General features: G+C 48.1%; 1 protein-coding gene across 15 annotated transcripts in view; it reads right to left on the bottom strand.

Annotated features, from left to right (window-relative positions):
• The window catches only part of Ca-beta (Ca2+-channel-protein-beta-subunit), an 83459-nt gene that overhangs the window by 39822 nt on the left and 30759 nt on the right, over positions 1 to 12878 (bottom strand). For 13 of the 15 annotated variants that reach the window (XR_006261939.1, XM_043427680.1, XM_043427678.1 and 10 more), the window contains one exon: positions 10239 to 10343. The exons of the other annotated variants lie outside the window; for them this stretch is intronic. Coding sequence is in view for 12 of the 13 variants with exons in the window: in XM_043427680.1 (XP_043283615.1) it covers positions 10239 to 10343 (105 nt within the window). In the remaining variant the exon portion in view is untranslated. The remainder of the gene's footprint in view (positions 1 to 10238; positions 10344 to 12878) is intronic. 15 annotated transcript variants of the gene reach the window in all.

Raw genomic sequence — 12878 nt, forward strand, 5'->3', positions numbered from 1 at the left:
ATTTATACTACTTATTTATCATAATAATAGCTTAGGCCTGGGCAAAGGATTCGTAAAAATTTTGATTAAAAAAAATTGAGATAGTTTTAACAAAAAATTCATTTTTTTAAGTTTCCGGTTTTTTGTTACAATTTTTTTTCCAACGAAATATGAAATCCTTCGTCCAGGCCCGAGCTATTATTATAATAAATAAGTGGTATATAAATTTAGCGTGGATCGGATCAATAGTTTTTTAATAATCGTGTCCACCGCGAAGGTATTAAAAAAAAAGCGATTCTGAGATAATCTCGTTTAAAGATTCGAGTATTAAACGACCGCGCCCACACGGTGGTCGGTTGAAATACCCACAGCTACGAATCTAATTCTAATTCTTCAAACGCTGTACTTGAAGAATATCTAATAAAAAAATGTTCGATTTTTCCGTCCATCACAAGTGTATAGCCTTAAATTCCATCATTGTAGGCAGGATCGAGGATTTTTTCTGCGATCTCGTTAATCAGGTGAGCGTTTCTGCGCGCAGCTTTCCATCAGCGATTCGTCCGTAGCGAGTCGAAATTTCTTCATTCTCGCGTGAATCGCAAAGCGTTTCCTGCGAGAATGGGGGGAAGATTCTTGCTGCGAACGACGCGGGGGCGAGACGAGAGAGCGCGGGAGAGTGCGAGTGAAATCGGCGGTGAATGACACACGGGAAATTCCTACGATTTTATCCCTCAATTAACAGATGAGCGGTCATGAGACGATTTCGCAGATTGTGTGAGCGACTCGACTAGCTCGCGTGGCGGGAGTTTAATTTGGTGAACCTAAGTACTGATCGAGTGAGTCACAGCAGAAATTTCGTAATTGTGATTCATGCTCCGTGCGATACGAACCGTCGACTGGTTCCATCGGGTCCAGGCCGCCGTTTTACGTCCTGATCGAGCGGACACCGAACCGATGCCAATTTCGCCAGTTCTTCCGGGCGGATCGTCGCCCGACCGAGTTTCATTTCCGCTAGCGAAAATCGCGATAGTTTTACCGCGGAAACGAACAGAAAGTGCGAGTCGTCGTTGGCGATTATTGTTGGTTCGCGTCGCCGCGCGCGCGAGTAAGCGAGAAAAAAGGAAAACAAATGTAGGCGAGAAGGAGAAGGTGCGAGCGAGTGGCGGGCTTAAAGAGTCCAGTCATCCCGCAGGGGGGAAAGTGTGCACGCGGCGAGATCGGGGCGAGGAGGATGTGGCCTTGATCTTGAGGAGCACAGCAGCGACGAGTGGGTAAGGTGCAGGGGCACCGGGCGGCCCTCCTCTCGCGCCCGGCAGCCAGAAATAAGCCGCGACCGAAAACTCTCAAGGCCCCGGGCGAGTGTGCACATTTGATACACGCGGAGGCACGCATGCGATAAAAGTCTCGGAAGAATCTCGACTCGCGTTTCCATATTTCTGTGTGCGCGTGTGTATTCGCGCCGATAAAACGGGGAGGACGAGCAGCATCGAATCTGAGCGTTCGGGCGAAAAAACATTTCTCATTCTTACACGTTCGGAGAAGCAAAATTCCAGAATACGAGAGAATAAATCGAGAGGTTCATAACACACCTTGGAATAATAATCGATCAAAAATCGAGAAGAATCAGCGTCTACAGATAAATCATGACGAGAATACGAGCCGAGAGGCGCGCCTTCCCGCGGGTATAGGAGCATCAGTCGCATCTCCAACTCAGTATTTCGTCTTGCGCGCACCATCTGTGCGCGAGTATTCGTTCGCAATATCGGACACGTGCAGCGTTTTATGTACGTGCACATATGACACTGGGTTGGTGTATATGGGAGGGAGGGAGGGAAGCATCAGGCTCCGAGACCGAGAAAGAGATAGAGAGACCCGGTCCCCATAATGGCAACGTGTTTTCGTCTAATGTACTTTTTGTGATGTCCTTGATGGAGGAGAGTCTGCGAATGCAGAACTCCGGGCCTGCGTTGCACACGTTGAATGGGAGAGGGCAAAGGGGCATAGGGCCCCGCTCCCCTCGCTTGGCTTCAACGTTCCTGTGTATACAGTGCGCGCGCTCGCACACTCATCGATCTCCGTCTTGCTCAGTCTCGGTTCTGCCTACGCGCAATGAAAGAGAAAAAACTCGCAGAGTCCCAACCCACCGCAACTTTGGGCCTAGTCAAGGTCAGTGCGGCGGAGATCTCGGCATTACTTTCCTCCCCTCCGGTCTCTCCGCACCTTCGGTAACTCGTTCCACTCCTGCTTTCCTGCCGTTTCTTCCCCCCTGGCCCGCTCGCCGAGCGCCTTCCACGGGCCCCAAAGCCTACCGAAGCGTACCGCATTATCGCGTCATACCGTAGAATCCATCCCCTCTCTCAGGCCTCGGGCTCGGCGGCGGGAGGGAACTCGAGGGGAAATACACAAGCCCCAAAATCGAGCTGAACCGAGAATTGCCGGCGCAGCACCCCGCTCGGCATCGGGTTACAGGACCCTTCGGCGGGCATTGCGTTTTCTCTCTCTTCCTCCTCGTCTCATTTCCTCCCACCTTAAATACCCTCCCGCCGTTGCGCACCGCACGCGGATTCCATCCTTTGCTTATTCCTTCATCGTCAAACCCGCTCGCTTCCCTAATCTCCGCTCGCCCCCGAGCGACATTGCTCTGCGACGAACTCTCTCGGAGCCTCGCTCGAAAACAATAACGCGACGACAATTCAACAGCATTCGCGCCGGCCTCGCGTTCTTGTTTGTTCTTCTCTACTTGCAGCGAATGTAAAATTGACAGATCGAAGACGAAGTTTCGAGGTGCGAGATCTCGCAAGATTTTGAGATTTGAATGCTGAAGAAAATCGGGTCAAAAGTTTCCCCGGCTCGGAGCAGGACTCTCAAAATACCAAATGCATTCTTTGTTCCCTCGGACTGCGCGCGCGGTGCCGAGAAGCTCAGCCTGTACACACGCACGAGCCGTTTCTCTGCTCGAGCAAACTGACTCGCGGTACGTCGAGTATTCGCAGTCGTTGGGTTAGAGACGCGCGGGCGTAGGTTGCAGGCATCGAGAGAGGGTGAGCGGGATAATGCAGCGGAGATATTGAAGAGAGTGGTAATGGGAAAAAAGAATTTACTTTTCGGAGGGCGAGAAAGAGAAGCAGCAGGAATGAGGTAGGGAAAGAAAAATAGACCTGAAAATTGAAAGCCGAAAAGGCAAAAAGCTGGCGTGCTCGCATTACCGAAATCGATGTAAACGGAACGGAAGCATTGTGTGCGCGGGATCTGCGAAGAAAGGGCCACGACTTTGGTATCGAAAGGTACGTGAGCGCGCAAGGCCCCGGGTAACTTATCCCAGCCAAATTGCCCGGTCACATAATCTCCCGATTTTGTTTTCCTCCTCGCCAGGAGTCTCCTGGCTCGCATGGGACGCACACGCGTTCGAGTGCTCTCGGAGCGTTATTTTTGGAAATGTTATTTTTCTCCTTTTGCTTATTCTCGAACGCAAAATAATGAGAGGCCTGACGTTCAACAAAGACTTCCGAGAATACCGTTGCACAATTACCGCCGGCGAGCAGCAGCCTGACCACGATTAACTACTTATTTACGGTCCAAGTCGTTTTTTTTCGCCCCTCGATATCTGTATGAACATTATTTTGGAAATGTTGCGCTGTCCCGGGGAAGGAGGCGTCACGGAAAGACACGCGAGCCGATTCGTGATACTGCGCGGTGCATTGTAACGAAGTGGCGTCAGAAACTCCGGCTTTTGCAGCTGCAGGCGTATAGACGCGAAGGAATAACGAATAGAATTAAAGCCGAGGGATGGGTGCTGGCTACGTTGGTAGAGGAAGCATGAGTGTGTGAACGTGGGCAGGAGGAAAGGAAAAGACGATTTTGGAGAGCCCGAGGTGCCGCGCGCGCGCGCGGCGGCGACGGCAGCGGCGGCGGCAACGGTTTCAATTGTTCGCAATATGGCGGGTTTCGGGCAAGCGCCGAACTCTCCTAGTTCCTTCTCTCCTCCCTCATCCTTGTTCTCTCGCGCTCCTTCTTTTTATTTCTCTGGCTTCTCAGCCGCTCGTTTTTCGTAGTCGTTATCCTTGAGCGGCTCTTGCACTATTTCGTTTTGTTTTAGCGCGCAACGACTCGCTCGTCGCGTTCCCTAGCAAAGAGAGGCACAGCGGAGAGGAGAGCGAGAAGGCCCACGGTGAAGCCCGGGGCTGCGCGCGTGGAGGGGGATTTTTGGGACTGGGCTCGGAGCAGCGCGGCGAAGCGAGAGAGGGCAAGAAGAGGCAGTTGCGAGGGAGGGGACGCGAAGATATTTAACGAGAAGGAGCGAGGGCGTCGCGAGGAGAGCGGAGGAGGAGAGCGTGGAGAACGCAAATGAGTTGGCCCCTCGTCGCGAGCCCCATCGAACAATATTTTCTCTGTGCCCCGCGCGAATCGTGCCAAATCACCGCGAGCTTCTCAATTATATTTTTATGCACAAACGGAACTCCTCGACGCGATCTCTTCTCGCAAAAGTATTCTTGAGCCCCCAGCAGCAAGCGACGTCTCGCGTACCGCCCGCAAAGGGGAGCTCGGACGACCCAGAAAACGGGGAAGACGCGATCGCAGCAAAACGAAGAGCAGAGACGAACGGAGCGAGAGAGATGACGCGAAATTATAATTGCTAGGAATCCGGAGAACCGTCTCAAACGAGTCAGCACTGACGGTTGCTGACTCTGCTGTTATTCTCTTTTCACGAAACTTTGTTCTCTTCCTTCTGACCAAGATGGATATACGTATATGTGTATGCTTTTTGTTCTGTTTCATGAAGAAGGAAGAGAGCGAGGGAGAGAGACGAGGGCTCGTAACTCTGTCCTCCTTGACCTTGTTCCTCTCTTCGTCAGTGTTATCTTCCTCTTATGTCTCTGCTTCTTCGTCTCTTCTTACTCCCCGCCCTCGAGTCCTTCTTTCTCCACGACCTTCCCCTCTCGTTTCTCGCTTTATTATTTTATTCATTTTGTTTTTATCCCCAAATTCTCAGCATCGTTATTCCGTTGCGCTTTTTTCTCCGCGTGCGCGCGCGCGCGCGTACGCTCTCTTCGTGCAGCATATTTGTACACCGTGGTCATGGTACCGTCGTTTTTTTTCCTCGTCACGGTCATGGCCGCTCTCGCTCTTGAGACTGTGGAAAACCATATGGCGTACCGACTCTCCTCCGATCGCTCTTATGCGCGCCCTCTCATTTCTCAGTCTTTTATTTCGTCAGAACGGCCTTTCTTGAGAGCAACGTCGACTCGGCGCTGCTGATGGTGCTTCCGCAAAAAACGAGACAAAACGAGGACCACCCGGCGGACTGAGCTGCACCGAAACCAGCGAGGTCAGTATCGCGAATTGGGTGACTTGACGAAATTTCATGAATCAAACAACGCGATCGGAACGACGGAGGTCTTGGATCTCCGGATTTTATCCAGCCGAGCGAACTCAACGTTCGTTGACAGATCGAATGCTCTCGGTAAGCTGCCAACTGTCGTTGGATCAACGCTCAATAATCGAACTGAGAAAGTTGCAATGTTTCAACATTTTTTCAAAAATCATTTACAATTTACCTAACTTTTTTCGAAAATATATGCATTTTTTGAATCCGCGTTCCCATGTACACGTTCCCCCGATACGAGAGGCCGTCGCACGTTTTCCAAATAATACAATCCGACAGAATAAACGAAAAAATAAATTACACCGAAAGAGGAAACTAGTGGAATGTGAGAGGATGAAAAAGGGGAAAAACGAGTTAGGTATTTATAGGGTATTGCTGCAAGAAGGCGTACTCTCCGCCGGTTATCCTCGCAGGCAGTTGTTTCGGGGCCGAAAAATTTTCACGGTTCTCTATGTATATTAGAAGCGTCCTCCGTCTCTCTCCCTCTCTCTCGGCAAGAAATGCTGGACGTTATATACCTGAGAGAATCGTGTGTTGGACCACTCCGCCGGAGCGCGCACTGTCCAAAGCTTCAGCTCCTTTAACACGGCTCTCCTCCGCTATACCCACAAACTGGTCTTATGGCTGCCGTAAAGCAGCACTAAAAACACCCTCCTCTCCCGTTTCCGGCGAGAGTTGATGCTGCTCTCGGGCGCGCCAAGAGCATTGCGCGGTAAGTGGAAATTAGAGTCGCCATTGTCCATGTTCCGGCATCTTGATCTGCTTTTTTCTCCTTCTCTTATTAGATGCAACTTCCAATTCGTGTTGATGGAAAACACGACGAATGCTTTCACTCTCTTTCGTCGAATACAAAAAGTCGACACGCGCGCATGAAACTAGCCCTCCGGCGCCCCTTTTTCTATTACCGCTTTTTTCAATGTCTTCTGAAGACAATGTTTGAAACTCGAGCAAGAAAATTCAGTTTTCAAAAACTGTCCTACTTTGGAATCGGACAGCTTGTGGGAAAAATCACTACGAATTTGAGCTCGAGTCAACCGTTAACTGAGATATTTACATTTTGAGTACATTTTCTGTACGGAGCGTTTGAAAAAATCACGGAATCGAATGATGCTTCGGTGTGTCATCGTCGTAGCGGAGTTGCTGCTGGGAACGGAGGAGAGGACGGATGAACGGTTTATCGATGATATTGATACGCGTCGAGCGAGCCTCGGGCCACACATCGAACTTCTTTGGTTCAACGTTTTCGTTAACGTTGGAAATAGTGCGGCAGCAATATTTGGAAGGATAATTGAAAAAATGTTGACTCACAAGTTTCCACGCAGTTGGCAGCTTATTTCGTAGGTATTTGAATGCTCATTTTATTTTAGGCGAAGGAGCTCGAGGTAAAAAGATTTTTGAATAATTTTCTAGTTAAAATGACGAAAAGACGATGCACATCTCGCGTTTGAGCGATTTGAATATACGTTTTTCCAGTTGAGCGTAAACATGATCCGACTGAGTTGAATAATACATGAAATTTTAGTGGGTAAACCCATCATGGTATTTGCATCGCAATAATCTCTCCGGCTCTCTCTGTTTTTCTCGTTCACCTTCGGCCTCGTCAGCCTCTCACGATGCATTTAATCACGCTGTCATGTTCGAAAAAGAATCAAATATGTAAATAGTTTCGTGGAAAGGAGAGCGCGGAGCTGGAAATAGTAGCGGTCGAAGTACCTGCGGATGGCACGTCGGAGGAGAATGCACTTCGGTAAATAGGAAAAATTGAAAAGCGGACGGAGGGATGGACGAGAGAAAGTTCCGAAGGTAGAGTCCGGACGTATGTAGAAACCGAGGGAAAAGCACACTCTGCGAGAGACAAGAGACAGATGAGGATAGCAGGTCAGCCTGCGTTATTTTAAGAGATTTACAACAATAGCAGCGTCCAGAGTCCAGCGTTGCTTCGCTGGCTTCTGCCTTGACGTGTATTTTGAAATCTTTGGTGCCAACACGGCGTATCTCCCCCGATTTGTCCTGTGCCGAGTATCTGCTTCAAGCCTTTTTGACGTCGAGAAAATTAGATATATACGGAGAGACGAGTCGGTGAACCCGAAACGCATCGGGGTGGCTGCACCAGGAACGAGTCTCCGCAGGGTCTTGAAGGGACTGCTGGCTTGCACGACTCGAGGCGCGGCTTAACTTTCGCATTTTCCAAGAGATCAACGATTTACCGTGCACAAGATTTCCAGGCGGACACAATGCCTCGGCCCATTTACATCGAGGCAGAAAAATCACTCCTTTCGAAAAGCCACCAAGCTAGAAGGACGAAAATATTCTCCCTTCGGGGAGATGCCGAGATTTCAGACCCTTTTTCGTACGCATAGAAGCTTCGATGCATATTATGCCAGCCCCGATTTTAGGGAACGCACCGAGGCCATTTGCGTTCACGTAAAAGGGAAGTTTCGGTGTCTTTGCTCCCTCTGACGCCCTCGCATTATACTGCTCTGTCGACAGGAATCAGGTCGGATTTCAAAGTCGAGTCACTCGCGCTGCGGCTTCCCTCGCTCCTTCATTAGGAATGCAAATGCTTCATTTTCTAGTTCACCATATCACGAACAACTCTGTGAACCGGATCGACCGAACTGAGAAAATCGTTTCGAGATTTTTCCTCGATTTTTCCTAAAACAATGTTTTGCTCCAAGATAAATTGAACCAACGGAAACTTGCTGGAAGCTGCACCCGTTCAATTTGCCTGTTTTAAGGATCGAAACCGAAAAATGCTGTCAACAAATCCCGTTCAATCGTTATCAATTTCAACTCTTCAGAATCTCATTTTTCTCGGATTCCCAGCTCGGCGCCAGCAAAATAACCAAAGCTTAGGATTTCACCTGAGCCGAAAATATGCTCAGTCAATTTTCGTCCCATCCAGGTAAACCCTGCGAGCTGTCAATATGCTTCGAGCATGAGATAAAGGACGCAGCAGCTTACCTAAGTAACCCCAAAGAGGTCCAGGAGAATGATCGTGACACGCCCACAGCGTCAAATTCGACTCTTGCGCACTCTTTTTCTTCGAGGTATACGTCCAGGGTTCACGTGATCAGTCTGCCGTGGACGGACACATGCAGACCCGACGAGGTAAGGAGACGCGGGGAGATCTTTTCAGGAGATAAGATTATATTTGTAGATACAATGCACGCGAAAGTGTGTAGTTTTTCGAAAAAAATGTCGAGCTTTCAATTTTCAACACTCGAGAATCTCCAATAATTATTAAGCAAGTCCGGTGGTCGGGGTTGCGCTGCTCAACCGCTAAACTCGACGTTTTTTCCCGATCCTCGTTTCCGTTTATCATCGTCGAGTCGATTGACGGATACTTGATAAAAATTGGTAGATTGATCGTGCTAACAATGGTCGCGAATGAACTGAGGGCCACAAAAAATCGACGGAAGAGAACGAGTTGGCTGCGTGCAACTCCCAGCAGGACTCAATCCTCCTTCGAATCTTTACCTGTTCCGAAATGTCGATCCAAAGCTGCAAGCGAAATAAAAGTCATCCGCATTGGCGTAGAAATAATTGCACCTCTGTGCACTTCTCTTTCAATCAATAGCGTCGATTTCGCTACCATTCTAAAATCCGAAATTCTCTTTTTCGAAAAGTGATTCGTTTCGAATTCGAATAATCAAGAAAATATTCGCATATACGAAGTGAATAAAAGTCGGAACGAAAGCTTGCATTTATTGAATTTTTTTCGCACGTGCATTGACTCTGCGTCATGATAAGCTGAAATTGCGAAGCGCGCTCTGCAGTCTACGGAAAAATGAGCCGATGAGCGTGTCTGCAAGCGATGGACTCGCCTTATGAAGTTAAATTGCCCAGCAGTTTCGCGTAAGATTCCTCATAAAATCAGTTGATTCTCCCAATTTTTCGTGTAGAACGTCATTTTTGTAATATCCTCGGATTAAGGTGGTTTATTATCCACTCGGAATGATTATGAGCCATCAAGCGTGAAACGGCGAGAGACTCGGGCCTCCCATTGCACAGGTCTCGTGAATTTTAATTCCCCGGAGCTACAGAATAAGAGCATCATCCTGCTTTTCTGCCTGTGTGTCTCTTGGGCGTGGAGAGTGAGAAAATACGTGCAAAGAGACCTAACGACAGCCAGTAACGACTGAGACCAGCGAGCCGAGGCTTGAACGATGAAAAAACAAGGAAAATGTGTGTGTTACTGTACGGGAGAAGTGACGGGCGACGTCCCTGTTACAGATATTGCACGAGGTGCACTTTTATTGCAGTGAGAGAGAATGAGGGATGAGAACCGGGCGTAGAGCTGGATAAAATGCCTGCGACGACTCTCCCTCGGAATTGTCAGGGGAAAGTAGAGTGAAGTGCAAGCATGAAAATGCGAGGGAGACATTTTTATTATCAAAAAAAAGTGGAGAGAAATTACGAGAATGCGGAAATGGAGAGTAGCAATTTTCAATTTTACTCGGAGACCAAATTTTTTGTCACTTCAGTCTTTTGTTTCTCGCGATTTCATGAAACATGATGCGATTTTGTATGAATTTTCATCGAATGATGCGTCTTCGATTTTTCACGAGAATCCAGATGTCAAACTTTCCTGTAAAATCATCGAAATCGTTTCCCTAAATAACTTGAAGCCTTTTTATTCTTAACGCGCCCAATAAGAAGTTTAAAGAAGCAAGTGAGTGCGAGAGTGAAACTGCTGCGATTGTATAATCGACCTTAAGATAAGATGCAAAGAAGCCACAAGTGAGGTTGGTGAGAGCTCGTACGACAGTCTCGCGGAAATAATAACGAGAGGGGGCGGGGTGATATGAAGTGAAGAATAAAAATACTCTTGCGTGTGTGTTTGCTTGTTTTTCGAATTTCTGACGCTACTTACGATGATATTTCTTCTTTTGGGCACGCACAAATTGACCAACTGGAGGTTGTTGCGTGGATCCGAGGTTGATACGACACCGGCGTAAGCTCGTCCGTTTGATCTCGTCTGAAATATTATTAAACCCAGCGATGATTCTGGCCTCGTGAAAAAAAGAGACGAAAACTAAATCGCCCGTGTGCGAAAGATTTTTGTGCTGGTTTATCGTGTTTTTATGAAATTTTAAGGATTATTTTTGCGCTCCTTGGACTGCTCGAGTCATTGAAACTGCTCGAACGCGTCTTTACCTGTCGAACAAACAAACGCCGCACATATATGCGGCCAGAAAATGAAAAGCCGCGAGCTGAGCGTTGCGCTCGGTGGACAAGATCGTTCTCGCAGCCTCCACAAAGCGCACGATGAAACTGAATTTTTTCTTCTTTATATACGAGAGGGTAAAAAACACCCTTGAGGTATGTATCGACAGAGTAAGGAAGAAAAGTTTTTCTCTCCCGCTTTTTTTTCGGCTGTGCGTTCCGTTTCTCTTTCTCTCCCAGTGTCGATATCGCGACTCGCTGATCTCCATCGTAGATACAGTTTTTTTCTTCACGGTCAAAGAAGCAAGTAAACGGGAGGCAGCAGAAGGAATGACAGTCGCCATCGAAACTCTCGTCGACGTCGCCCGGAAATTATCTGATAGACACCCTGACGAAGGTACTTTTGACGTCATGTTTTCCTTTTTTCCTTGCTCAGCCGCCATTTTTTTGTAGCTCCGCCGGGCTCGACTCAGCCTGAGTTTAGTCAGCAAAGTTATTTTCCTCTAATAGGCCACAAAGGGGGAAACTCCGGGCATTTGTCATCTTCATACTTTTTCGTCTTAGTTAATCTCCGACGAAAGTCCTCCGCAGTCAACTGTACTTTCGACATCATAAAAAATGCCTGGGAAATTCGTCACATTAGAGACGACCGTTCGACAGTCGAAAAAGCATGGAAATCGTTCGAGCAAAAAATCGTACGGCACAGACCTATTGTTGTTTCATTCGCGAAATTAAAAATATGCTTGTCCCAGAGACACAGCGACGAGAAGGATAGTGGACAAAAATACAAAGAGCGAAAGTGGGTGAAGGGGAATGGGACACGCGGTCGAAGAGCATAAAAAGGAAAGAGACAAAGCTCAAGACGAAGAAGCAGAGAATGAAAAAAAAAAATAGGTTTCGCCGGGGGCTCCATAGTACACTCGGGGGGAATCCTCGAGCATTTGGTACTAATGATCCAGCCTCGGTTGTACCGGTATCGTGTAACTGCTAAGTGAAAATACGCGTAGATCCTCCGAGATATCGGCGCGCAGGTCCCTCTCCCTTTTTTCTCTCATTTCGTTTTAAATTCATCTCGGCCGCGCGCGCCTACGGACCATACGAACATTCGAGTGTATATCTCAAAGCGTATACGCCGGTATAAACACAGCTATAAATGCGTGTTTTTCTGTGTATACGCCGGGGCTCTAGGTATACGAAAAACAATAAAAACATTAACGCCGAACATAATCCTGGTGGAGGATTGCATCTTCGGGCTCGCAGCTTCTCTTTTTTCCTCATCGTTCTAGCAATGAATAAGCACCTTCCTGATCTGGTTCCTCGTTTTTTTTCTTTCTCCGCGCAGTTTTATTGTATTTCATTTTATAAATCTTGCTCCCCCTCGGCCGCTCTGTCGCTCGCCTTCGTTTTCTTTTTATTTCTTCGTTCTCCGTTTCGGGCCTCTCGTCGTGCTCGCATACGCGGGATTGTCTCTATAATCCTAATGCGTACTAAAACTATAAACGCACGCGGGGAGTGAAAAGCTGCTGCGGCATAGAGGTATGCCTAATCCTCTGCGCAGCGTTGCTTTCGGACAGACTGGAAATAGAATGAGGAAAAGGGCGCAAATGGGGGCGTTCGACCTGTTTGTTCTCGGGGATACGGTGCCCTTGCTTCGCTCAGCTCTTCGGAGGTACGTTCATGTACACGGATAGGCAATGGACTATAGCGAAGGCTTCATGGGCAGGGCAACTGGACGTCGACCACGCAATATGGGGTCGCGTAGTTATATGGTTTAAGTTGTAGGGTTTCGTGGAAGAAAAAAAAACACGAAGGAGGAGTGGGGCCGTGCTGGGGCACGGGTGTGAAAAAAAACGACTTTTTTCCCCCTTTTTATCTTGCTGTTTTGAAGAAAGGAGAGAAAAAAAATACTTACTTGCCCGCGGTCTCGCTCATCCTTCATTACCGTTGGAGAATCCCTTTGAGCCAAAGCCTCGAGACAGGAGGGCCTAGAAAAATAGCGTTGCGTTTTTTTCTCCCCTCATTTTCTTCAACGGAGGCTTGTTCATAGCGCAACAGTCTCCAGAGACGCTCGAGTACTTCTCTAAATTTTTTACGATTCCGAGAAAGGTCCTGCGCGCGCGCGATCGCGGATGAAGAGAGAAAGGGAGAGCCGGAGTTTGGTGCAAGAGCGAAGACGCACACTGTGTGCGCGTCTTTGCTATACTTCCCTTAAACCTGCACACTTTTGCAGACTCTCTTGGCGAACATGCGGGCTCTTTTTGTCTTTGCTTTCCTTTTATTTTTATCCCTGGCCCTCTCTCTCGCACTTTCTCTTATTCTTTTTCTGTCTCTCTATCATTCAAAACCC

The sequence above is a fragment of the Venturia canescens genome, chromosome 9, assembly GCF_019457755.1.
Source record: "Venturia canescens isolate UGA chromosome 9, ASM1945775v1, whole genome shotgun sequence".
NCBI lineage: Eukaryota > Metazoa > Arthropoda > Insecta > Hymenoptera > Ichneumonidae > Venturia > Venturia canescens.